Source organism: Spermophilus citellus, assembly GCF_964194105.1.
Source record: "Spermophilus citellus genome assembly, chromosome: 13".
Lineage (NCBI taxonomy): Eukaryota > Metazoa > Chordata > Mammalia > Rodentia > Sciuridae > Spermophilus > Spermophilus citellus.
Window position 1 is genome coordinate 109,585,949 of NC_138193.1, and position 25,355 is coordinate 109,611,303.

General features: G+C 50.3%; 1 protein-coding gene across 1 annotated transcript in view; it reads left to right on the top strand.

Annotated features, from left to right (window-relative positions):
* NOL10 (nucleolar protein 10) overlaps window positions 1-12,778 on the top strand; it is an 83,751-nt gene extending 70,973 nt beyond the window's left edge. The window contains exons 20-21 of the mRNA XM_081265462.1: window positions 5,916-6,018; window positions 9,219-12,778. Coding sequence (XP_081121588.1) covers window positions 5,916-6,018; window positions 9,219-9,338 — 223 coding nt within the window. The 3' untranslated portion in view covers window positions 9,339-12,778. The remainder of the gene's footprint in view (window positions 1-5,915; window positions 6,019-9,218) is intronic.
* Window positions 12,779-25,355: the final 12,577 nt, after the last annotated feature.

Genomic DNA, 25,355 nt, shown 5'->3' on the forward strand with positions numbered 1-25,355 from the left:
TTACTAGCCTTTGGCACAAACTGCTTATTGAAGTCTAGTCATGACTGGATTATTGTGGCAGATCCTGAATTTGCAGTATCTTAATATTATTTAATGAAGCATTGAGCTATTATCCTTCAGAGAACTGAAGTTTGTGTGTTCTGCGAGTTACCACAGGCGACAACAAAAGGCGGCATGGAGTTGAGTGCATTGTGTGTAAGTGTTCACTCAGACCTGCCCAGCTTGGAAATTATTTCTGTGAAGGAAAAGCAAATAGCACATGGTGGCTCAAGTGAGTCGTCCTCTCTGCTCAGCATCCTCATGTGCCTTCAAATAAACCCATGCGTCTGTCAGCACTTGTTTTTGTGCCTTGCAGTTAGGTAACTGTATTTGTGGACTGTTCATCCACTTCTCAGCCTCCCCACCACCCTGTGTGTGTGAAACATTCCTCGGGAGCCTGCGTGAGCCCAGTGCCATCCTAGACCCAGGGACTCATGCCTTAGCAGGTATACTCAGAACTGTGAGAAGCCCTGGGGGGAGGGCAGAGGGAAAGGGGGACTTAGTTTGGGGAAATTAAGGAAGTCTTTGTGAGAGGTCACATTGGAATGGTCTTTTGAGAGGCTCAGGCCTGAGCACTCAGCACAGGGTAGGAGGTGGGAGGGAGGAACTTTCCCGAGAAGAGCAGGAGCATGGGCAGCAGTGGCTTGGCCCGTCCTGGAAAGCCATGAGACTGTTCCAGAGTAACATGGTTGCATCTGTCCCAAGCCCTCTGCCAATCATGTAGAGACTTTTATAATAAACACAGTATGTGTTTGTTGTAAAAACAGAGGTGCAAAAGGTCCCTATTTCCAAGAAACCTGTAGCAAAATATCTCAGTTTTAGAAAAACAGAGGGAGAGAAACTAGACACACAGAGATCAGCTCACAGATGTCACAGTAGTCCTAGACAGAAGAGGGGGGCCTGAACTGTGGGGAAGGGGTGTGGAACACATTGATCACAGAACCATGGGAGAATGAGAGCTAGAGAAAGACAAAAGGCCTGAAGCTCAGTGGTGAGCTGGGGGGAAGCCGAGGCAGAAATGCAGTCTGGAGTCCAGTAAGCCATTTACTTCTCTTGAGAACAGTACAGGTGCGTGCAGAGTAGTGAATTGAATCTCGGAGCTGTCCCACGGCTACTGGTTGTTTAGAGCTGACTTCAGACTCAGAGGCCAGGCCAAGGAGTAGATGGGCAGTGAATCCTAAGGAGCTGTCCGGGGGCCGCAGGGACATGGAGTGTGGTCTCCCAGGAGAGAGCCGTGCAAGTACCTGTGCAGAGGGGTGGAGAGCGGGGAGGATCAGCTCCTCGCGAGCATTTCTCAGTCAGACCACAAGTCTGACGACAGGTGGGAGATTTAAAGAACATTGTGGACAATTAGTGTACATGATGCTTCCCAGAAGCCTAGAAGTGAAAAAGGAGTCAATCCAATGACTTGAGGGAGGTGATTTGCCAGTGGGCTGAGAGGATCACCATAGTAAACGGGCAAGTGGAGAAAGGAATGGAATCCACTGATGGGTGGGGTTTGGTGAGGAGTCAGGTAGAAATTGGACCAGCAGCCCTAACCAGGGAGATGGCCACCAAGAGAGGTATAGCTCTTCAGAGCCACAGGGGAGAGAAGTCAGCCTGTGTGGAAATAATCACGACAAGGAGCGAGGATTGGCAAGTCCATGCTTGCTGGCCTGAGTTAGGGTCTGGGCACTTGGCCCTTTTTGGTGCCCTGTGCACTCCCAGCAGCGTGCCACATCCCCTCCTCCTAGCAGTGGGCATTAGCAGTCCTGGAGCAGCCTTGCAGGACCTGCAGGTAGCATTGATGATGCCTGTGTTGGTGAACCAAGGACGCGTCCTTAGAATGCCCAGCATTGCAGTCAGTGAGCCTATCTCCTCTTCCTGGGTAGTAAATACTAGCTGCTGGGTGGCCCCTTCAGTTCTCTTATGAAAGCAGTCTTTGAAGTGTCTACCCTGTGGTAGGTCCTAGAAATTCAAAGATTTTAAAGACAGTTCCTGCCTTTGAGGACCTGTCTTCACTGGGGAGCTCAGCAGCTCCTGGTGGCACGTTTTACTCCTCAGTTCATTTTCCACACTGATCGTGCATAAATTATTTTGAAAATAATTTAATTCAAAACTTTAAATGTTTAAAAAAAGAGAATCTTGTGTCAAGTTAGTGTGGACAGTGCTCTGTCAGCAGTCGGCCTGTGTGCTGAGGTGAGCTCTCCCGGGTCCTTGCCGTGTGTGGCCACTCTCCCAGCCTGTCAGCTGCTGCACTGCCACGCAGATCCCCACCCACCTACGTGTACTTGTGGCTTTTCTTTCTTATGACGAATGCATCAGGTTATCATATCGTTTAACGTGCCCTTTTCATTTAAAGTATGACTTAGGGCTGGAGACTAGCTCAGTTGGTAGAGTGCTTGCCTCTCACGCATAAGACCCTGGGTTCAATCCCAGGGTCCACACACAGAAAATCCCAGAACCACGCACAGAAAAAAGATTTGGATGTCTTTTTCGGTGGCAAGCTTTTTCAATGAGGTCTGCTGCGTCTGCACAGACTCCATGGGGGGTGTGCCCCCACTGAGGTGATATTCCCCTAGCTGCAGTAGTCAGGCTGCTTCTCGTATTTCTCTTACCTTTTTCACAGTTATGAATTCACAGCGTATTTCTTTGCAGTCTATTCCAGTGATGGACTTAGCTGGATCAAAAGGGGGGTGTGACACCGCCAGTCACCCTCCAACGGGGCTCGTGCCCTGTGCACTCCCAGCAGAGTGCAGCATCCCCTCCTCCCAGCAGTGGGCATTAGCAGCCCTGGCAAATTTTAGTTATGCTCAGAGGTGAGGGTCAGATTGCATGGTTGCTTGAGTTTACATCTCTTCAGTAGAGCCTTTGAAGTACCTGTGCAGACTGAAGGCATTGAAATAGAGTTTTGGGGGCTGAGGTTGTGGCTCAGCGGTAGAGCGCTCTAGCATGGGGGAGGCACTGGGTTCCATTCTCAGCACCACATAAAAATAAATAAATAAAGGTATTGTGTCCAACTAGAACTTAAAAAAATATATATTTAATAAAAAATTTTAAAAAAAGAAAAGAGTTTTGAACAGCCTTTATAGCATAGGGAAAGATTTTTCTACTTAAGGTTAAATTTTTAAAACGTGGGTTTCATTTCTCCACTTAAGTCCCCTGAATTCTGAAGAATGTACTTTTATGTTGTCTCCTGCTCCTCTGCTTCCTCTTCCCTGCAAAGTGATTAAAAACGTCGTTGAGGAACATAATTTTTAATTAAATATTTCTAATTGAAGACATTATAGAGTGTGTATTTTAAAACCTCAAAGAAGTAAGTCCCTCAGCTTTCCTGGGGCATCTAGTATCTGGTTTGACTTTTTTCCCCTTGTAGTTGATGCCCATTTTTCCTTATTATTTTAAGATAGCCCTACGCCCGGGAAGCCCTCTCCGTTGGGTACTAAGTAATCTTACTTCACCTGCAGCCTTTTAAACCCAGATCTGTTTACTTAGTGTGTCACCATCAATCTGAAGGGGTTTTGTTGTCACCCACCTTGTGCCGATTACGTTTTTCCCTAACATACTTTACCATCAAGTAGAGAGTGCCCACGTGCCTGCTGACCTGCAGCCTGAGTGGAGGAGACAGGAGGAGGGCCGGAGGCATGCAGTCCTCCTCACTGTGCTCCCCTGGGGGTTCTGAAGAGGTGTCTGTCTCCCTCTTAAGTCAGCTGTACCAGAGCCACTCAAGCAGAAAGCGCTGAGCCACTGGGTAGAAGCCATATTCAGCAAACCGACTTTGAAAGGGAGGAAGTAGAACTTTCCTATGTAGAAATCTCCACACAGTCCCCGTCTGCGTCTGATCTCCTGCCATGGCTCATTCTAACACTCGCTTGTCTCTCCAGGCAGCCTAGACAGAACAAGTTTTTACAAGTGCACGTCGCAAGCACATTGAGCGAAAACGAGAATTTATATGCTCTATCATGGAGGAAATAAGGTCATTCTTAAAAGAGTAGTAATTTCCCACAATTTACTTGAAAAGTCTTTTTCTTCCCAAATTAGTGTTCTCTGTGTCCCACTTTGTCTCAGTGGCTCCATAGCTGTTCAGGATCCCTGTTAGCTTTGAAGCTCAGAGTTTATAGCTGTTAAAGGAAAGAACAAAAATGAGATGAGCGGGCTGAGGAATTTGCTGAGGCTGACAGTGCACCCGCGCGCTGCGGGCAGCCCAGCACGTCACTTTTGAATTCTTGTTTAAAAAAAAAAAAGGCTGCATTAAATCTTAATTTTGTTCTGTTAGTCATGTGGAAACTTGTCATTTAGAACACTTAGTGGACAAGTTTCCTGAACAGAACTTTATAAATCAAGTATGGTCTGACAGTACTGGGAAGGAGAGGTCCTGCCATTGGAACCTGGTTTTAGAATCTGGATCCTTGCATGGCCTGGGGCGAGTCATTTCACATTTTACCTCCCTTTTTCCATCTATAAAGGATAAATACTTCTGTCTCAGGGATGTTGAAAGGATTAATTAGTTTGTCTGTAAAGAACTTTGAAGATGAAAAGTGCTTTAAAAGTGCTTCTTAATAACATTATTGCTTAGAAAAGAGTGCCACTTTTATGCTAACCACTTTATGTCTCAAATTACATAAAGAAGGTATGTGTTTAGTACATTACTCGTAGTTATAAACTAGAAATAAATTTCTCATGGTGTGAACATCAAACATGAGTTTCAGAATTTCAAAGGAGCATTGCTTTGTCCCATGGATCCTCTAGGAGCTGTGTTCTACTCAGTTACTAGTTAGGAAAGTCATATTTCAGGGAAAAGACAACCATTTCATACAAATCAGCCCTTTTTTAAATTCCATCAAGTTTTTTAGTGTTTATTCCCGACACTGAAAGGCTCATTCAGCTTGGATTGGCACAAGGGGGGAGTAGGGACGAAGGGGAAGTGTTTGTCTGAAGAGGACATAGAAAAGAAAATTACATTCTTCCCCCTTTTCTTTCCTGTCCTCTCCCAGTCTCATCACAGGGATGGGCATGTGTCGCTTTAGCTAGTCTAGAAGAATCAGCTGTCTAATTGTTAGGCTTCATTCAGGTTTCTTCTCCTCTCAAGGAAGTTAACAAAAAGGCCAAAGTTCTGATTCATAATTAAGCATTATTATAACAGCATGCAATGGCATATGGTATAACTGGTTTGACATTCAAATTTAACATCTTTATTAGAAAGTGCAGTCCTCCTCGGTTACTCTAGTGATCATGAACTGAAGGGCACAACAGACAGTTACAGGCATGGGTTGTCTGAAGTGGCCCAGAAGAGTCTGGAAAACATGACCAAGAAATGAAGTGTTATTTAACTCTAGGATAAAGTATGTCGGGATGAATAATTCAAGTTAAAAGACACTAGAGAGCCAGCAGCGAGCACAGCAGGATCAGGTAGCGTCTGTCCGGAGCGTGGTTGCTCCGTTTTCTCTGTGTAGTCGGCGTGCCGTGTCTGAGCTGCTCTCCATATGAGACGATGACTTGTCAGGGCTGAGTGAAGGGGAAGTCAGAAGGACCATAGCTCTTCACGGCGGCTTGACCAGGAGGCCTAAGATTGCATTCATTCCGTTGTAGAAAGCTGGCAAGTTGCCAGAATATTCAAATACCTCCATTGTGCATGGCCTAAGTAAAAATGCTTGGAATCAGCACGCCACCAACCATTACAGTAAGTTACAGGCTTCAGAAATAGATTGCTCCTTGCATTTATTTGGCCTCACAAATATGTTTTAGTAAGATAAGTAGCAATCATTGAAATCTTTGGTACTGCCACTTACAATTTTTTGGAGTCTGGGCTGGAGAAGCAGGAGGGGCCAGAAGGCGAGTGGTCCTCCTCACTATGCTTATTCTTTTAAACTTTCTACATTCTTTTAAACTTTCTACAGCAAAACCCTTGAAGATCGTTTGAAACTCGAAGCCAAAAATGGGACATTGAATGTATCAGACACCACTGTTGGCAGCAAACAGTTGACATTCACATTAAAGAGGGTGAGTTTTGAGTTTTGTGATCATTTTTGTTTGTTTATTTTTAATTTACAAAGGAGCAGCCTCCAGTAGTGTCCTGTGTGCTCTGTCCTCAGGCCTGCCTTCCCAGGCTTTCCCCAAGGAGGAAGCTATATTTTGCCTTTTCTAGAATTTTCCCTACAGCCAGAGCCCCTGCTGGTCGACAGCCAGGAGAAGCAGTGCTGGGAAATTACCGGTGGCCTGAGGCAGGCAGGCCTTAGTGACCCAGAGTGGCTGTGCTGGTGCCAAGCCAGCCATCTTGTGTTCCCGGTAACTGGGGGCCTGAGGTATGTCCTTATAAAGCAGAAGTCCTAACCGCCTAAGGGTATGAACCACCTGACACTCTGGTGAACTTCAGAGAAGACCAGGAAGCAGCTAGTTCTGACCCATTTGCTCACTAGGGCACCCTGGCTTCCCAAGGTGAGTTCTTGCCACTGGTGATCCTGTTCTGGGTTGTTTCTAGATGGAGGTCTTTAACCGGCTGTAGGAAGGCCTGTTACGAACTGTGGGAGAAATAAGCTTCTCAGATACTTTTCTGTTATCTGATGGGTGAAATGACATGGTTTTATTTCTCTGAAAAATTTTCTCATTCATACTCTGTCCTAAATATAGGCACCAAGTAGAGAAGAATGAGTTTCTACCTCTCATTAAAATACAATTTTTTTTTTTTTTTTTTTAAAGAGAGAGTGAGAGAGGAGAGAGAGTGAGAGAGAGAGAGAGAGAATTTTTAATATTTATTTTTTTTAGTTCTCGGCGGACACAACATCTTTGTTGGTATGTGGTGCTGAGGATCGAACCCGGGCCGCACGCATGCCAGGCGAGCGCGCTACCGCTTGAGCCACATCCCCAGCCCCTAAAATACAATTTATATACCAAAGACACTCTTCTAAAGGTCACTAATTTTTAATAGACTCATTACATTGTGTAACCATCACACTGATTCTAGACAATGTTCATGACCTGAACAAGAAACCAGGTACTCTTTAGCAGCAGCCCTATACTCCCATCCCACCAACCCCTGGTTGTGACTGCTGACCTACTTCCTATCTCTGTAGATTTTCCTGTTCTGGACACTTCACATATAAAATCATACAGTGTTTTCTTTCCTTTTTTTTTTTTTTTTTTTTTTTTTGTACCAGGGATTGAACTCAGGGGCACTTGACCACTGAGCCACATCCCAGTCTTATTGTATATTTTATTTAGAGACAGTTGCTTAGCGCCTCACTTTTGCTGAAGCTGGCTTTGAACTCACTATCCTTCTGTCTCAGCTGCCCGAGACACTGGGGTTACAGGCACGCACCACTGCGCTCGGCTATACAGTGTTTTCTTTTGCAGTTGGCTTCTTAGCACAGTGTTTTCAAGGTCTATTCGTGGTGTGTCATGAGTCAGAACTTATATCCTTTTTGTGGCTGAGTAATACTCCATTGTATGTATATGCCACATTTTGGTTTTCTGTTCATCCATTGACACACACTTGGGATGTTTTCCCTTTTTTTCTATCACGAATAATGCTACTATGAAAATTCTGTGTAAGTTTTTAGATGAACATTTTTCATTCTCTCGGATACATACCTAAGAAAGAGTAAAATGGCTGGTTCATGTGGTTAACTATTTAACTTTTTGAGAAACAGACTTTTTCCCAAATCCTCACCAGTACTTGTTATTTTCTTATCTATTCCAATAGCCATTCCACAGGGCAAGTGGCATCCCGCTATGGTTTTGTTTTGCAGTTCCCTAATGACTCAGATTTTGAGTGTCTCGTCTCATGTTCAGCAGCCATTTGTACGTCTCCCTGTCCTTCATCCATTCATCTATGGAGCTTTCCCTGCCTGCAGCCAGAAGGCTGGCCAAGTGATAAAAGCTTTTTCTTCTCAGTCAAGAACCTCTTCAGTTTACTCAAATTTTTATCCCTGAAGCCAGGACTGCATTCAGTGTGACTCTTGGTGCCTGTTCCAAGTTTCATGTAAACTCTCTCAGTGCCATTGAACATTCCTAATTCCTTTTCGGTTCAGCCAAGTCGAGTGGGAGAAGTCGAGTGGGAGTGCGCAGGAGAAGCACTGCAGCCCTGCTGGGCTGTGCTGAGGGAGGGACAGCTGCTTTCAGGAGGGAGGAGACTAAGCGTCTCCTCCTGTTTTTAAATTGGAAGGTACTGGGGTGATTGTCACTTTTAAAATAAGATGGCTCTTAAATCCTAAGAATTTCTTAAAATGACCTCCAAGTTGAATTGGGATCGTTTTGTATTGCACAGCAGGAAGGTGGTCAGGATAGAAGAAGAGAGAGCAGCTAGGTAGGTGTGCAGGTTTCCCGTGACTGCGGGACAGCCTTTTCCCCTGCACCCTCAATGCGGCAGAGCCTCCTCAGGCAGAGACACACACTTCCACCAGCTGCCTGGGTTAGCTGGGCTCCCATGCAGGGTCTGTGTCATCTGAGCCGTCAAATGTGAGGCAGCTCTGGGACTGAGCCCAGGGCCTCGTGCATGCAAGCTACATCCTCTGTTCCTGAACTGCATCCCCAGCCCCATCAAATGTGAGGCTGTGGGGCTGGGCTGGGGCTCAGCGGTGGAGCGTTCATCTAGCCCATGTGTGGCCCTGGGTTCGATCCTCAGCACCACAAATAAATAAAATAAAGTTATTGTATCCAACTCAACTAAAAAATAAATATTTAAAAAGAAAAGATGTGGGGCTATGTATGAGCTCATTGCTCTAACTTCTAGCAGAAGGCTTCTGGGAGAGGAGGCCTGTGAGAAGCAATGTACCTTCTTCTAATAGCTCTTGGGGCCTTTTTAAAGCACACCAAGAATGTTCATGTGGGTTCATCAGATTAGTGTGATGGGGCCCTTCTCTTCTTGCCTGGCATTTAAAATTTCTGCTTTCAAAGTGACACTGGAAGATGGTTGGCTGCAGTGTGCAAGGCCCTGGGTTCATTCCCCAGCACATGCCCCCCAGGCCCCACCCCCAGCAAAGAAAAAAAAAACATAGTGAGAAGTTGGACTTTGTCCTGCCACTCCTGTCTGCAAAGTCAGCTCCAGCACTTGTTGGAACCAGGTCCAGCAGCCACACCAAGTGGCTGGGCAGCCTTAGCTGGGAGGCAGGCCCTTGCCCTGGGGTTCTGCTATTGCATTCTGAGGTCACAGAAGAGGCACTGGCCTTTTTTTTTCCTCCACTCATCTTATTTTCTCCATTTAGTCAGAACAGCAGAAGCAGCAGCAGGAGGCTGAGAAGCTGCATCGACTAGAGAGGAAGAAACTCCGTCGTTCTGCCGGTCACTTGCGGTCCAAACCCAGAAGAGGTCGGTCGCGGCATTGAGCGTGGAAATGGCCTGCATGTGATTCGGAGGGTCTTCCTAACTGATCCTCTTGAGGACATGAAGTCAGATGAGGGAGCGCAAGTGCTCAAGCCTCACATCAGGACTGGTGTGCGCTGGTCAAAGTTTGATGCCAGGTCTGCCATTCCGCCACTCAGTAGCCCCCAGGGTGCTTTTTCTAAGTTTTCTAATATTGTTCTTTTCACGCTTAATCAAGTAAACCAGGTGGTTGTTTTTAATGTTTTTAAAGGTGTGTCATGAAATGAACAGTTTTCCTGTGCAGAAAAAAAGATTTATCATGTTCTAGGGGATTTTTCCTCATCCTGTCTACTGCCATTCTCCAGTTAGCCACCTGGAAAGGATTGTTCCCATGTTACCTGGTGCCTGTGTATTGACCCTGTTTGAGTTGATAAGTTGGTATTGACAGGTCATTTTCTGGCTTATATATTAGTTTGGGATATTTTAAAACTATTTTTATACCAACAGCATAAATTAATTTTAATAATAATAAAAAAGAAATGGAAGCTACTGGTTATTCTTTTAACTTGATACAAGATTGAGTAGGTTCCCCGCCCCACCCTGAGCCCCCATACAATTAGAGATAAGCTTGCTGGAGGAAACATGTCAAAAAATAAGCATATCTGAAATAAGCAGCTCAGGAGGCTGAGGCAAGAGGATTACAAGTTCGAAGCCAGCCTGGGAGACTTAGTAAGACCCTGTCTCAAAATAAAAAAGAAAAAGAAGACTGTGGCATAGCTCAACAGTAGAGTGCTTACCCAGCGTGCTTGAGGCCCTGGGTTTCATCCCCAGCAACCCAAAAACAAACAAGTAAATAAAAAGGGCTAAGGACGTCTCTTGGTAGTAGAGAATCCCTGGGGTCAATCCTCAGAACCAGAATAAAATAAATAAAATATTTTCGTTCAGATACCTTCTTTTAGAAAAAGACCCATTCCTTAAATTAATTTGAAACTAACTTTGGTTCTGTAGTTCTTCACATGTTGTGGTCTTAAAGATGTTTTTATGGAGGTTTTGTTTTTGTTTTTGTTCTTATGTACAAGCAAAATTGTGTGAGTCTTTGGACTATCGTGGATAGAGTTCTCCTTGAAATGGCGTGGGCCATGAGGGCAGGGTTCGTGCCTGTCCCCATGCTCTGGGACGCATGGCTTCAGGAGCCCCTCGGGCAGGCTGTAGGACTCAGTCAGCCCTCTCCCCGTCTTTCCTTCCTCGTCAGTCAGTGTGGTTCTCTGCTGTTTCTCTTTCCTCTCCGTTATCTCTGCTGCTGCTGCAGGCTCCCCAGGCAGAGGACATGTGGGTCACATGTCCACTTCTATGGCCTGTGAAGTGCTGTCTGGCACAGTGGGGGTGTGGACAGGCGCAGTCACCAGACCACCCGCCCAAGCTGCAGTTCTGGAGTCCTCTGGCTATTTCAGTCCCTGCAGCCACTGCTTTCCTGTCCATCATCTTCCCCTGGAGCTCCTATCCACGCTCCACCCCAGAGGTCAGGACCTCGGCCTCCAGTTCTCCTCAGTTTCCCGCACGGCTTCCTCCAGGGGTGGGAGCTTAGAAGACCTTGGAGAGGGAGTCACAGGGTGGGATGGTGCTGCAGGTTCAGTTCCCGAGCCCAGGCTCCTCCCAGGCCCTCTTCCCTCCTTCCTTGGGGACCTCCTTGTTCTCTGGTGACAGGTCCAGGAGCTGTGCTGCACTTAGCAGAGGGCATGCGTCCACTCCGTTCAAGAGGCTCCTGTGAATCAGGGACAGACGAGCAGCAGAGTTCAGGGACTGATTCTGGACCTGGAGGCTGGTGACATGGGCAAGGCTGGGATTTGGCCCCACTGACCAGGGTTGAACCAGCTTTGTTAAGGATGCTCTTTCAGTCACCTCTGCACCTGTGAAGGCCCCCTGACCCCAGAGGAGATGAGGCTAGAGGCCTTCCGGCCGCAAAGGGAGCACCCTGTACAGCCCACGGTGCTCCAGCCCCAGAAGCACCTCCCACACCCTCCACCTACCTCAGGCCACACATGCACCTCTAAGCCCAACTGTCTTTTTTTTTTTTTTTTTTTTTTTTTTTTTAGTTGTAGTTGGACTCAGTATTTTTATTTATTTGTTTTTATATGGTGCTGAGGATCAAACCCAGGGCTTCGCACGTGCTGGGCAAGCGCTCTGCCCCTGAGCCACAACCCAGCCCCCAACGGTCTTTAAAACCTGGGTTTTCAAGAGCAGAAGTTCCTCTCTGCTTTGGTTCTGGGGAATCCCTGAAGGGCAGCTGGAGGGACTGAGCCGAGTCTGTGGTGGACAATTGAGAACTTGCTGACCAGCAGTCCCATAAATACGCCTTCCAGGCCCCACTGCTCCCGCTTATTGCCCTGATTTTTCTACCTATTGATCCCTTAAAACAGACCTCCTCCTCAGGATGATCCCTGCAGTGGCTGGCAATCCACAGGCCTTTGACGTTTCCTGTTCTAAAATTGTTAGGCACATTTTGTACCCTGCTCCATCATTTTTCTATGCCTGTGATACATTAGTTGCCAGCCTCAGAAAATGGCCTTGTTTCTCCTGGGTCTGTGTCAGCAAGGTGTCCCCAGGGGTGTTCATGAAGTAGCAGGAGAAGCTCGGCCTTAAACCTGGGGGCGCAGGGGCTGGTTCCTGTGTTAGCACCATGCTGGGGTTCTAAGTGGCACTCTTGTTTCTGCCTCAGAGCCATGGCTGACTCTGACGCCACACACCTGGAACCTGAGTCTCTTTATTTACCCCAGTTGTTGACTTTGGGAGAGGGGAAGATGGTGGAAAGGGCGTGGCGGGACATGAGGACCCAGGTTAGTTCTGATCTCCCTGCAGTTGGCAGTCTCAGACCCTCGAGGTATGCTCTGGACTCGCAGGCCTTTCTCTACAACGTGCACCTTGTACTTAAATTAGAAAGTGTCATTGAAAATGAATTATTTTTATCAAAGTGACATGTACCCATCATAAATTCATCCCCCTCCCCAGAGGTAACTTGTAACATGGTAATAAGATACATTCTGTAGACAACAGGACACACATCTGTTTTAATAATGTACATGGTGTCACCTTATGAGTGCTGTTCTGCAACTTGATTTTGTAACTAATATACATTTTCCCAAGTTGGAACCTATATTGGGAAACCTGCCTCAGTCTTCTCTATGAGCTTCAGGGTGTTTCACTATATGACTGAACTGTAATTTAACTCTGCCTGCTTATGATTCACCCTAAAAAATGTAAAGAAAAGACCTTTTAAAAATCCCTTGTATAATGAGTAAAACTTATTTTTTTAAAAATGAACATAGTAACTTTAGAAAACATCAGTATGTGGTAAAACAATGAAAATGTCATTTCATTTTTCATTTTCTTTCCCCTTTGTACGTGAGATTTTAGAGAGAATTTCCGTTATTTGGCTTCTTTTTCATCCATCATTTGTTATAAGAGCAGAAACAGAATTTTGTAACATACTTGAGCTAATCTTAATAACATCTAAGTAGCATTTATGGGGTGTTTTGTTTTGCCTGCAGTGAATTTATTGAGGTTCCTAAGACAGTTGTCTGGGTTTCCCCATCTCTTGTGAATGGCCCACAGCATTTATTCTCGAGGCCCAGAGAAGAATGGGCCATGGGGGATGCAGTGTAGGAAGGCCCAGTGGAGCGGAGGCGGCCTGGCTGGGGGAGCCGGTGCAGGCCCTGTGGGGAGGGAAGGTGGCCTTCCAGGATTTGCTGTGGCATGAATGTGGAGGATGCAGGAAGGAAGAAGAGTCAGGCGTGACTGCATGGCCTTAACAGGGACAGGGAGCTGCCCTCGGCGACCTGGGAAGCCCTGGCAGAAGCAGGCTGCGGGGGTTGGGGGTAAGGAGGGATTCTTGGTAGAGATTGAGTCAGAGCGTGTCTGTCTTTCCAGAATTCCCCAGGGTACGGCAGAATCCAGCCCCTTACTGGGCTCTCCTCTGCCTGCTGGCAGTCAGGGTCCTGACCTTGCTATTTCTAGAACATTCTGGGCATTAAGCCAGAGCCTTTGTGGTTACAATTCCCTCTGCCTGGAGTGCTCTTCCTCCCCATCTGTCTCGTGTGGCTCTCTGACCCGCCTCAGGCCAGGACCACCCTATTTTAGCGGCCACACCACACTGCCAGCATGCACCATTGCCTGGATTGCAAATGATGCCTGACATAACAGTGCTTAAAAAAAAACTTTCTAGGGAGAATGTCAAACGCATACCCAAGGTAGAGAAGAGTTTAATGGCTTCCCTGTCCCCGGCGCCAGTGTCAGTAGTTCACGGCTGATCTATTTCCTCTTTATTCCCCCCACTGCCCATCACTTTGACTTATTTGGTCTCAGACATCAGTGATCTCGCCATGAGTATTTGCAGAGGTCTCTTGTTTCTCTTTGGATCCTCTGCAAGGGTGGGGAGGGATTTGGGGTCTGTTCTAATCAGTGTTGGATATCTGATGTCTAAAACAATGCCTGGCACCTAGTAGCTCCTTAGTGAATATTTACTAAGTGAATAACTCAGGTAAGTTAAAAGAGGACTAAGGATTGAATTGGTCCTTAGGGGATTTAATACCAGAGAGGTATTAAATTTTATTCCAAAGAGTCAATTCTCACTTGAGAGCTGTTTCAGAGAGGCTGCAGTGCTAAAGAGCCTAAATTGACATAGTTAAGGGATGGGGGAAAGGAACCAGAAATGATCAAGAGGAGTTTTAGATACATGGGGACAGAAAAGAGGACTTGAGGTCCAAAGAGCATTTTTAAGATGAGAGAAATTCCAGCATGCTCATACCCACTGGGAATGATCCAGGGAAGGAGAAGGTGAAGACCAGAGTGAGTGAGGACAGTTCCTTTAGTGACACCCACAAATGGTTATATATTCTGCATAACAAATCAACCCAGAACATAGTGGCTTCAGATTGCAGTAACAGGGTCAGTGGGTCAGGAGCTGAGGAGCAGCTTAGCTGGATGGTTCTGACTCAAGGTTCTGACTCTTCCCTGTTCTAAATCCTTTGCCCACTTCCCCACCACCACCAAGTTCACCCATTAAATTGATTTCACATCCCACAAATGGCTTTAAAGGCTGGGATGTAGCTCCATGGCAAAATGCTTACCTCACATACAGGAAGCCCTGGGTTCAATCCCCAGTTCCAAAAGAGAATAGCTAAAAAGGAGACCCCAATCACAAATGGCTCCAAACCCAAGTTGAGGATCACTGCTTACTACCCAAATAGACTGACTGTAACTCTTGGACTCCATTTCTGCTTACACTCCCCAGGTGACCAGAAACCTTCACAGGAATTCTCCTCATACCTTATCTCCCTTCCTCCCACCCCTCAGGGTTCCACGGACACGTTTGCTCCCGGTGGCCGCTCCATCCCTGTTGGTAGCCCACCTTGAGTCCCCAGGCGTCCACCCCAGCTCTCAGAGCAGGGTTGCCTGGTCTCCTCCTCCACAGCACTGGACTCTTGTCTGCTCGCTTGTCTGTCCTCGGTTCCCGTCCGGCGTCTGTGGCTCCTCACTCCCCCAGCTGGTTGTGCTCCAGGATTTCTTCCTTAGGCCTTTCATCCTCCTGGGGTCACCTCTCCAGTGTTCCACCTACCAGATGTGGCCGGTGGCATCTCCATCTCAGTGTCCTCAGAACAAGTCTTCCTGCCACTCACCTTCCAGACTCATTGTCTTCCTGGCCCCCAATGACCTGAGGCAAAAGGCACGGTTCATTTAGGCACTGTCGGGTGGCTGGGCAGAGGGCCCTGCTCTCCTGGAGCTTCCCTCTGCACAGGGAGACAGACATGTCCTGTCGTCGCAGGGCCGATGGGTGCTGCGGGTGAGGAGAGCTGCCATGGGCCTGAATGAATCGTGCTGCCACCAGGATGGGCTGGAGGCAAAACGTGGTGGCCACAAGGCCAAGGAGAATGTTCTAGGCAGAAAACTAGAGCTGCTCAGAAGCCCTCAAGGGCTTGTGGAATATGGTTCTGGCTCAGTGGGTCTGAGGTAGGTCTAAAGAATGAGAATGTCTAACGTCAAGCACAGTATGGCTGGCCCAGGTCCGCCTCCTGAGGGCCATGAGGCTGCAGCAGAGGCCCAAGACGAGGTGTACCTATGCTAAGGAATGGGCTTTGGCCACTCTGGGTGGCACAGGTGGAGAATTCATAGGAGGGGCAGGGGCAGGTGCAGCTGGGTTTCAGTTTCTTGTCCCATGAAATACAAGGGTACGTGCTGGCCTCCTGGGCCTCTGCAGGGCTCTGCAGTCTTGGTCCTGCCACCTCTGCTCCCTCGACAGCTCCTGACCCGGCAGCCTTCGCACACAGATGACCGCACAGTCTGGGATCCCCAGCCATGGCTGATCCCCAACCCTGGGAAACACTAATCCTTTAATGATGGAGGACTTTCAAAATTCAGGATGGAGTCTGATTCGTAAAAACAGAAGGAAACAGAGGAGACTTAGGTCTGGCCTGGACTTGCTCATGGCTGATCTGCCAGTTAGTGGCAAAGTCACTTAACTCACCCGTTTCTTGGTGTCTGCATCTGTAAAATGGGTTTAATAGTATCTGTCCCCTAAGGACTTCAGAGGATGTTTGTGAGCTTAATGAGTGAGGCCCATTAAGCTCAGAAGAAAGGTGTAGCTAAATACAAAGCTCTGTTATAATTAGCTCTCAGGTTCTCCAAGCCAGGTCACATCTTGTTTTAAGAGGGTTACCATGACGACACGTTTGTTTGAAAAATGCATGTTTAAAAGGCATGGCCATAAATCTCGCCATAATAGGTGAATTTCACTGGTTTCTCTTAATTGGGAGCCACATCGTCCCTTACTAGTTGTCACATGGCGAAAGCTAGCTGTTGCTTCTGGCTGCTAACTTCTGTCTCTGCACCCTGCAGGGGCAGGACCTGTGGTCACTCTCCTGAGCACATTGTAAACATTGTCGAACCAGTGAATTTACTCTGTAGGCTCAGGGTGACTCTGGGCTGCCTGGCATGAAGGCAGTCCTGGTATTGCTGCTGATTGTGCTCCAAAGAACCAACAGGAGACATATGTATAGGAAGAAATTTATTGTAAGGAATGAACTCAAAATTATGGAGGCTGAGAAGTCCCAAGACACAAGCTGGAGACCCAGCAGAGCCAACAGTTAGGTTCTGCTCCTACCATACCAGGCTGAAGGCCTAATGTCTCAGACCAAATCTGAAGGTAGGAAAAGGCCAGTGTCCCAGCTTCAGTGTCAGGCAGAGACAGCAGACTCCCCCTTACTCTACCTCGCCTTCTGTTCAGACCCCCGAGGAGTTAGGTAAGACCTGCACGCACTGGGAGGAGCTCTCTGCTTTGCTCAGTCTGTGGACATGACCTAGTCAAGCTGGCCCAGAATTAACCATCCCAACAACATGTACTATACTCCGATGATGCGACTTGAGAAGCTGGTCCTAAATGCTGTGTTATCTCATCTGATTCTTAGGTTTGGATTGAGCTCCTCTGGTTACTAGCTCATTGACCCAAGGCACAGTTCTTCCCCCCTGGTCCTCAGTCTTCTCATCTGTAGGATGGGAGTGATAATAGTCCCTACCCCACCGATAACGTCAACAACAGGACCCCCACACAAGGCATCCAAGTCTGGTGAACCTCGTTATCCTCTTTTCACAGGTAGTATTCAGAGCCCCGCCCAAGGTCCATGGCTCCTTCACAAACCTTGATCCATGGGTCCTGTTGTCCTGCCACCAGGTGGCAGATTCCCTGGGCCCAGTAGTGCTGGGTGAGTGCCTGTCTCAGTACTTAGGGCTGACATCCCTGCCCAGTCACTATGACAGTACTCACAGGCACCCCAGCAGAAGGAGGAGCATGAGCACCCATATTCAGTGGTATTCATGGAATCATGAGCACAAGGAAGTCGGAAAATCCAGGTGGAGAGGCAACTGCTGTAGCCGTTCCCAGCTAGGGAGCCCTCCGGCCACCTTCAGTGGCAGCCATGAGGAGTTGCCCCTCAGTATCTGTTTGAGAAGGTGGGTTGGAGCAGACTTAGGAGACTCAGGCTTTGCACCACTAACTCAAGGGGAGGGTGCTGGAGGACTGAGGGGAAGGTCCAGGATAACAGGGCGAGGCAGCTGGGCGCTAAGCTCAAATCTGGTTTCATGGGCCCTGACGCCCACCTATGATGGGGGTATGCCAAAGAAGCCCCGGGCCGAGGGGTGAAGACCTGCATGGTGGGAGGCAGAGCCAGAATTTGAAGGCAGTGAGGCCAACCAGAAGTCCTCGAATATCGGGCCTCGCAGTGGCAGCTGGGGACCAAAGGGAGTTGGGCCACCTCATCAAGAGGAACTGAGCTGGAAGGAGAGCTGGACGGGCGACAAGGGACTGGGGTCTCACGCCAGGGACTTCTTTGCAGATGAGAAGAAACCTCAGCGCGAGACGCACAGGCACAAGTGTGACACGCGGCTGGGCCGGCCTGCCCACCACCAGCCCTGGGCACAATGAGCTGGGAGCTGCCCCCACCCCTCCTCCTGGTCACTTACGGTGCCTGCTGGCAGGCCTGCTGAGGGGCAGCTCCCACTAACGGTGTGTTATTCCAGACCTGGGGCCTTCTCTTCACCCATGAGAGGGACCAGGAGAAGCTTTGAGGAGTCATTTAAGACATTTCTGCTGGAAAGTCATTTTTTCCCCTCGGGGCTTGGCCTAGCAAACAGGGTCATCACCTTTCACGTAGTGGAGGGGAGCTGCTCAGGGAAGGCAGCTGCTGCTGGGGACAGGGGGCAGGCACCGGGCGCTGCTTGAGAACATGGGCCGGCCCTCCCATCTCAAATTAGCCACTCCTGCCCTAGCAGGACCAGGAGGTCCTGAGTCCCAGCCCCAGGGCCCTGCAGGTCTTGATGAATGTCTCCAAATGTGTGGGAGAGGGCTCCAGTCTGGTTCCCAGCAGCCACAGAAACCCTATGGCCCACAGACCTCTGCCCACCACCAGGGCCCCACCTCAGGCTCCTGGGAGCCTGGTGACCACGGAGGCCCAGACAGCACACAGCTCAGGCGAGATGAACAGCTCTGAAGCCATGTGCCTCTGAGAGTATCTGAAACGTGCCAGCGTTACCATCTCTGGTTTCTTTGTCAAGTGGACGTCATTGTTCTACCTTCAGACGGTTCAGGGGCACTGGATGAGATAAAGTGGGTGAAGGGCCTGGTGGTGCTGGCACAGGTGTGCTCTGGCTGGGTGCTCACCTGCCGCTCTGCCCAGCCTCGCCAATGCTTTGGTCCAGGGCAGACCCAGCTTAACCGTAGCTGTGAGGACAGCAGGAATGTGTTCTAGTGGATTCTGTCCACAAGGACAGTCATCAAACTGTGACGAGATGCTACCACAGTGGAGACTCTGCTTCCAAGGAGGTCCCAGGCCCTATGTCAGGGAGCAGGCTCCACACGTGAGTGGCAAGGCCCTGCTACTGTGGAAACCAGGTGGCTGGGAGTTTCTTCCTCCAGCTCCCCGGGTTGCACTGAATTAGATCAGGATAGCTCCTGGCCTCATTGTGTCCTCCCTCTGGACAAAGTGTCCACAACCTGGGTAACTCAGCCCAGGAGCTGTCCAGCTAGGCACTGTGAGGAGACGCAAGGGCAGAGCGTGGGAGACTACGTCACCCTTAAGAAGCTTCCAGAGAGAGGACACAAGAGACCACCACAGCCTTGTGGAGCTTAAGAAGACTTGGTGGGATGTGGTACCCTGCAGGGGACCTTGGGACAGAAGAAGAACTTTGGGTAAAACCTAAGGAAATCGGAGCAAACTATAGACTTAATGTACTGCACCGATACCGGCTTATTAAGGTGACGAGTGTTCCATATCAAGGTGGGATGTTGAAACGGGGGAAGCTGGGTGTGGGATGCACACAGAAACTGTGCCGTCATCTCAATTCTGTCTGTAAATCTAAAACTGTTGGAGCAAATTAAAGTCCACTTAAGGGGCTGGGGATGTGGCTCAAGTGGTAGCGCACTCACCTGGCATGCGTGCGGCCCGGGTTCGATCCTCAGCACCACAAACAAAGATGTTGTGTCTGCCAATAACTAAAAAAAATAAATAAATATTAAAAAAAATAAAAAAATAAAGTCCACTTAAAAAAATAAAGACATGCATAGGCAAACAGTGAGACGTTTGTTGTGGGACAGGAGGCCCACAGCCTGGTCTCAGCATGACTCAGGCCTGGACTCCAAATGTGCACACCCAGGGACCCCAGAGGGAGGGCCCAGCTGGCCTTCCGAGCCCGAGGGGGGACAAAGGAGATGAGTGGATATTTCAGGACAGAGGAATTGAGTGTCCCATCTGTAAATGGTCCTCATCCTTCCTGCCAGGTCCCTGGTCAGTCAGCTCTGTGGCATCTGTGGCCTTGGAAATGCCACAAAAAAAGGGGGGGACAAGAGAGAATTGGGTAGTGAGAAGGGTCGACGGGCTGAAAGTGGGGAGGCTGGGCTGTGGCTCTGGTTCTGGGGCCCCTGTGTGGGCCGGGTGAGAGGGCTGCCATGGAGAGACACCCAGCCCGAGCCAGCGCTGCGGGTGACCCCCGTGGCCTCCCGGCCTCCTGTTTTGACTGCTGTTCATCGTGAGGTCAGCGCCCAATCGCAGCCCGGAGATCACGCGCCTGCTTCCTGTGAGAGTACTTGAGGCCGAGGGCCCGGGGCCGGGGCAGCCTGTTCCTTCCCGGACGTGCGTTTGTGGAGGTGCTCAGGAGCATGGCTGTTTGGAAACGTCTTAAGATAGGAAGCAGAGTCGTCCCCGCTGAGCACCTAGGTGACAGGGGAGGATAAAATATCAAATCATTTCCTCCCAGGCTGCCAAGTTTGGAAGTCCTGCCTGGACTCCCACATCCTGCAAATGACTCAACCGGAGTTTTCCTCCCTACACTAATGTGGTTTCCATGCGTGAAGCCAGCCTTGGGGAGACCGCAGGCGCGGGAGAGCTGGGCTACGTCTCTGATTCCTGCTCCAGCGCCTGGCGGGCCAGCCGCATACCCAGCCCTTCATGTTGCCACTCATGTGACAAAAAAAATAGCCTGTCCCTTCCTGGGGGCCGAGGGTGTCGCTGCTATTTTAGCCATTTTTAAGTGCAATTTGTCAGTGAGCATGGAACATTCATAGTGTTGTGCCACTGTCACCACCGTCCACCACAGAGCATTTCCATCTTCCCAGCTGGAACTGCACCCATTCAACACTGATTTCCTATTCCCTCCTCCCAGTGTGGCAGCCGCCACCCCACCTGAGTTTGCCTGGTGTGAGCACATCAGGAAGTGCTGCTGCACAGCTGGGTCCTTCAGCATCTGGCTAACTCCGCCTGACCTTGTCCTCAGGGTTCACCTGTGTGGCAGCCTGGACTAGAGTTTGGGGAACAGCTGAACCCTTGTCCACAGTAGCTGCACCACTTACATTCCCACCAGTGACACCTGGGTTCCAACCGCTCCCAAACACCTCTTGTTCTGTTTTTATTAATTATCACTAATGTTAATAATTATTGTTTTGACGGTAGCATCCTGGTGGGTCCGAGGTGCTTTCTCCTGGTGGTTTTGGTTTACGTTTCCCTAATGAGCATGGCCATACTTTCATGTGTGTACTGACCACTTGTTTATCCTCTTTGAACAATTGTCTCTTCAAGTCCTTTGTCCATTTAAAATTTTTTAAATTGTTGTCACTGTTGAGTTCTAGGAGTTATTTATATACTCAGGACCTTCATCTCCTATTCTGCTGTTTGGTTTGTACCTGTCCATGCACATATACCTGGGAGCAGAAATTCACATGCTGGGGAGTGGGCTGGAACCGGGTCTTGGCCACTCCATGTTCCAGGAAGGGCATCTGTTAACTGGGTGGCCCAAAGATTAGTTGGAATGTGGAGAATGAAGTCAGAGGCCAGACAGGTGGGAGACTCCAGCCATGGTCTCACATCTCTGGAAAGGCTGATCTCTGCAAAGCACCATCTGGAGGTATCTTCAGGGACAGGTAAGCCTACAGGGCCAGGGCCTCCTGGAGAGCCAGCCTCCTTCGGAGTCTCCAGCAACAGGCTCCGAGTATTGCCAAAGGCAACTGCGTGTGCACTCAGACTAGCAGAGCCCTGGGCTGGGACCTTGCCACCCTTCACACCAGCCGAGGAAAGTCTGCTCAAGGGTCTTCCTGGTAACAAGACGGTGCTGGACTTGAGGTGCCAGAAAGGCTCCCTTTGTGCATGAGGACCCTCCCGTTTCTCTCTGCTCCTGGCTGCCGCCATCAGAACAGCTTTCCTTGTCTTGTCCTTCCTCCATGATGTGCCGCCTCACCTCAGATCTGACACATTTGGGTTTGGGCTTAGGGGGCAGCAGGCGGTGGGCGGGGGGTGGGGGCATGGGACGGGGCATGGGACAGGAGTCAGATGAGCTCTCCACCGTGGGGCAGTGGCACAATCCTGTGGAGCCCTTTCAGTGTCTCTAAAGAGAGGAACAACCTGGTGAACAGGTCATCGTGTCGACAGGTGAGGGCACTGGCGCAGCCGCGGTGGTCTCTGGAGCGCTGCGTGCAGCCACCTTAGTTCTCCTGGCCTGACCAGACCGTGTGGGAGGTCAAGAGGGTAAACACTAGGCTTGGTAGCTCTCCTCGACACTACGGAGAGCCTAGAATATTCCAGCCCTGGCAGTGTGGAACCCCGGGGACTGGAGGCAGATGCCAGCATGCCATTCTGCAAAAGTGGAAGCTCAGGGGCTAGTTGTTCGGTTGTCAGTGGAGTTAGGGCCCGTGGTGGGCTGGGGACCAGGCCAGTGGTCGGGGTCTCCACCTGGGGCGAGACAGCTAACTGTCCAGAGCCCTTTCTCTCCTTATTCCATGGATATAAGAGCCCCCTGTTTTAGCTTGGCACACAGCATGGCCCAGGCTGCCTGGGGAGTGGCTTTGAGGTGTCCCCCAAGTCTCCTGTGTTAATGCAGGAATATTCAGAGGTGAATTGCTGAGGGCCATTACCAAGTAGAAATGACGCATCAAAATTTCCTTGCTAGCGTACCCCATGTTAATGATTTCGCTGTTGACATTGCATGTAAGGTGACCTTGCTCAAAGACCAAGGCAGATCCGGGTTTAGAGCTGATCAGGTTTGAGGAAGTATCCCGGTCCTTGGGTTAAGGGCGTTCCCAGTTTAAGACCTTGGATTTTAGGGAAGTTCGATGTTGAGGATTATTGCTGCTGGAATTAGGGCGTTCCTGCTGCCTGAGCTCCCATTGAGTTCTCGTGAGATTCAGAGAGCATTTTGGGAAGAAAGCCTCGTGGAGGAGTTGAATTGGGTGGCAGCAGAACTGGGATTGCCCCAGAACGTGTGTGGAGGCCGGTGTGAGTTCGGGAATAAAGAATTGCTGTTTGAATCTACAAAGCTGTGTGGTGGCTCTGTGCCCAGCCAAGACTGCGGCAGTGAATGGACTGTCAGGGCAGGGACTAGGCAGTGGGAGGTGAGTGGAGGAGGGGGTCACTGGAAGGAGCATCTGTCCTGCAGCCCCTTCCCGACCCCCCACCCCGTGGCCCTGGCTGCCGTGAGCAGAGCAGCTTCCCCCCAGCCCTTCCACCCTGAAGTTCTGCCTCACCCCAGGCCCAGAGCAATGGAGTCGGCCCAGCGTGGACTGAGCCTCTGAAACTGTGAGCCAAAATAAACTTTTCCTCCTCTAATTTGTTCCTGTTGGGCACTTTGGTCACAGTGACGAAAAGTTGACTCACTCTAGTGCCAATATGATGTGACAGAGACCATGTAACTGGATTGACGGGCGATGACTTGGGTACCCTCCCTCTTTCTCCCCTCTGAGATCTCCACCAAAATGGAGTGATGCCGTTTCAGCCCTGCAGACTGGGACATCTCTGTAGGACAGGGAAGAACCACGGGTTGAAAGAATGTGGGTCCCCAAGCAGCTTCCTGGAGCCACCCCACAGCTCGGGCTGCTTCCTTCCAGACCATTATGTGAGAGAAACAAAAGGCTCTTTCTTCAGGCCACAGTATTTCCAGTCCTCTCGCTCCTCACTTTGCCGGTAGCTTCAGTGACAAGCGTATGTGAAGCTGACATTCTTGTAGGGGCTCCGGGCCCCACCAGGCGTGTGGGAACGTGGTCCCCGGAGCAGCACTCCAGCCTGAGGCTGGCCTTCCTCGTCCTAGCAACGTCTGAGAAGCCGGAGCTCCTCCGCCCACTGTGGTAAGTGCGTCTGGGACAAGATGGCCCGGGTGTGGCTGGCCCTGGGCTCTGACTCTGAGCCATGAGTCATTGAACTTGACTCCCAATGGACACTGAGGACAGCTGCCTGCCCCAGTGCTCAGAGCCGCTGTCCCATGTTGGCAGAGGCCCCTGTGGGGAATTGTCTCCTTGGTCCCTAAGGAGGATGGGCTGAGTCCTCCAGGACCTACTTGCTCAGCAGGCAGTCTCCAGGGGGTGCCCTGACGCAGGGCCTGGTGGCAGGAGGCATTTCCCTGGCTTAGGACGTGCAGGCAGTGGCTAAGATCGGGGTGCTGGGGCCCCTGCTGCGGAGCCTTGCTGCTGGGACTTCTGGAGCTGCCGTTCTGACATGCGCTTTGTTGGTTGCCAGCCGCCTTCTCCCGAGAACCTTCAGCTTCCCCTGGGCAGGAACCGACGCCCTGTGCTGTGCTGCGGAAGGCTGGCTGCAGGGTGTCTGAACAACACGAGGCCTTCTGTGCAGCCTAGAAACAAAAACATCAAAGCCAGCCTCTGAAGAGCCCCCCTCTTCCTTCATTCCCCAGGGAACATTCGGGAAGACCCTGGACACCCTCATCATTGGACTAGGCTCCTCAGTCTTTTCTCTATGGCTTGAGAGCCCTTGAGTGCTGAATCCGTGGGCTTGTGTGGTGGTTCAGCAGCCTGCAGAGGAAGGGAAGCCACCGTCCCACCTCTCTGGAGACCTCGCTCCGATCCGGTGTTCCTGCATCAGGCTCCTGCCCTCACACCACCCTGGTGAGCACCCCAGCCCCCCACTGCCTGCTGCTGCCCACCTGAGTCAGCCCCTTCCTGAATGCTCACCATCACCTACATCATCTACACCATCACCATCTACACCCGTCACCTCTAGGAGCAGGAATTTTGTCTGCGAGGTTTTGTCTCTGTGAGTTATTTCACTCAAGGAAGCAATGAGTGTGGACGCCAGATGATGTGAAAGGGGGGCGGCGTCCACAGGAGCATTCGCACACACATGTGGTGTATCTGGAGGACACCCCAGGTTTACCCACGCCAGTCACGCCCAACTCCCAAGTGCACAAACATCCCAACCTCTCACTGAATGGATCTTTGCCACCAGAGTTGAGTTCCAGGGATTTTGACCTTGGTTGTCATTGTTGGGATTTAAGCTCTTCCTGGGTGGGGTGACTCGCAGGAGCGTGGCAGGGGAGAGAGTGAGCCCTCTGTGAGAGGATGACACAGCCATGCTGGCCCAGCACACAGGTCACACAGGCCTCTGTGGCTGCGTGGCAGGAACGCTGTCCGTCTCCCTGGTCAGCCCAAGTGCAGAGCAGGACAGCTGAGATGGCCCGGCTCCAGGTGCAGGTGCCAGGACCCTGTTCTCCCATAAGCTTCTGCTTGGTCCTGCTAATTGGCCCTGGTCTAATTGCTGCCAAGTCCCACTGCAGAAGGCCCATTAGACACCACAGCTAATCCCCCAGCTGTGGGCGAATTCTAACCGCATCTGATGCTATCTCTCTGAGTCACCTGCTTGCCATTATTCCCAGTGGGATGTGGGCCACAGTGGTTTCTGGAGTCGAAGAAGACTGAACCTGTCTCCATGGACATGTCCTCAGGCTCTCTCACAGACAAGCTCTATCGTCAGCAGGGCCCCGGCCGGCCAGCTCTGCCTTCCTGATGTGGAACCACTGGGTGTGGGGGAGGCCAGCCAGGCCTGCAGGGACAGAGTGGGCACCAGGCCTGCAGTGGGCACGCCTTGCCTTCTGGCCAGAGCGAGGCCTGGGCTGCTCAGCTTCTGGACTTTCAGCCTCGTGGCCTGTGGGTCTGGGTCCTCAGCCTCTGTCTTCAAGAGGGAGGGGACATGAGCCCTCTCCAGCGGCCGCCCTTCCTGCCTGCACCT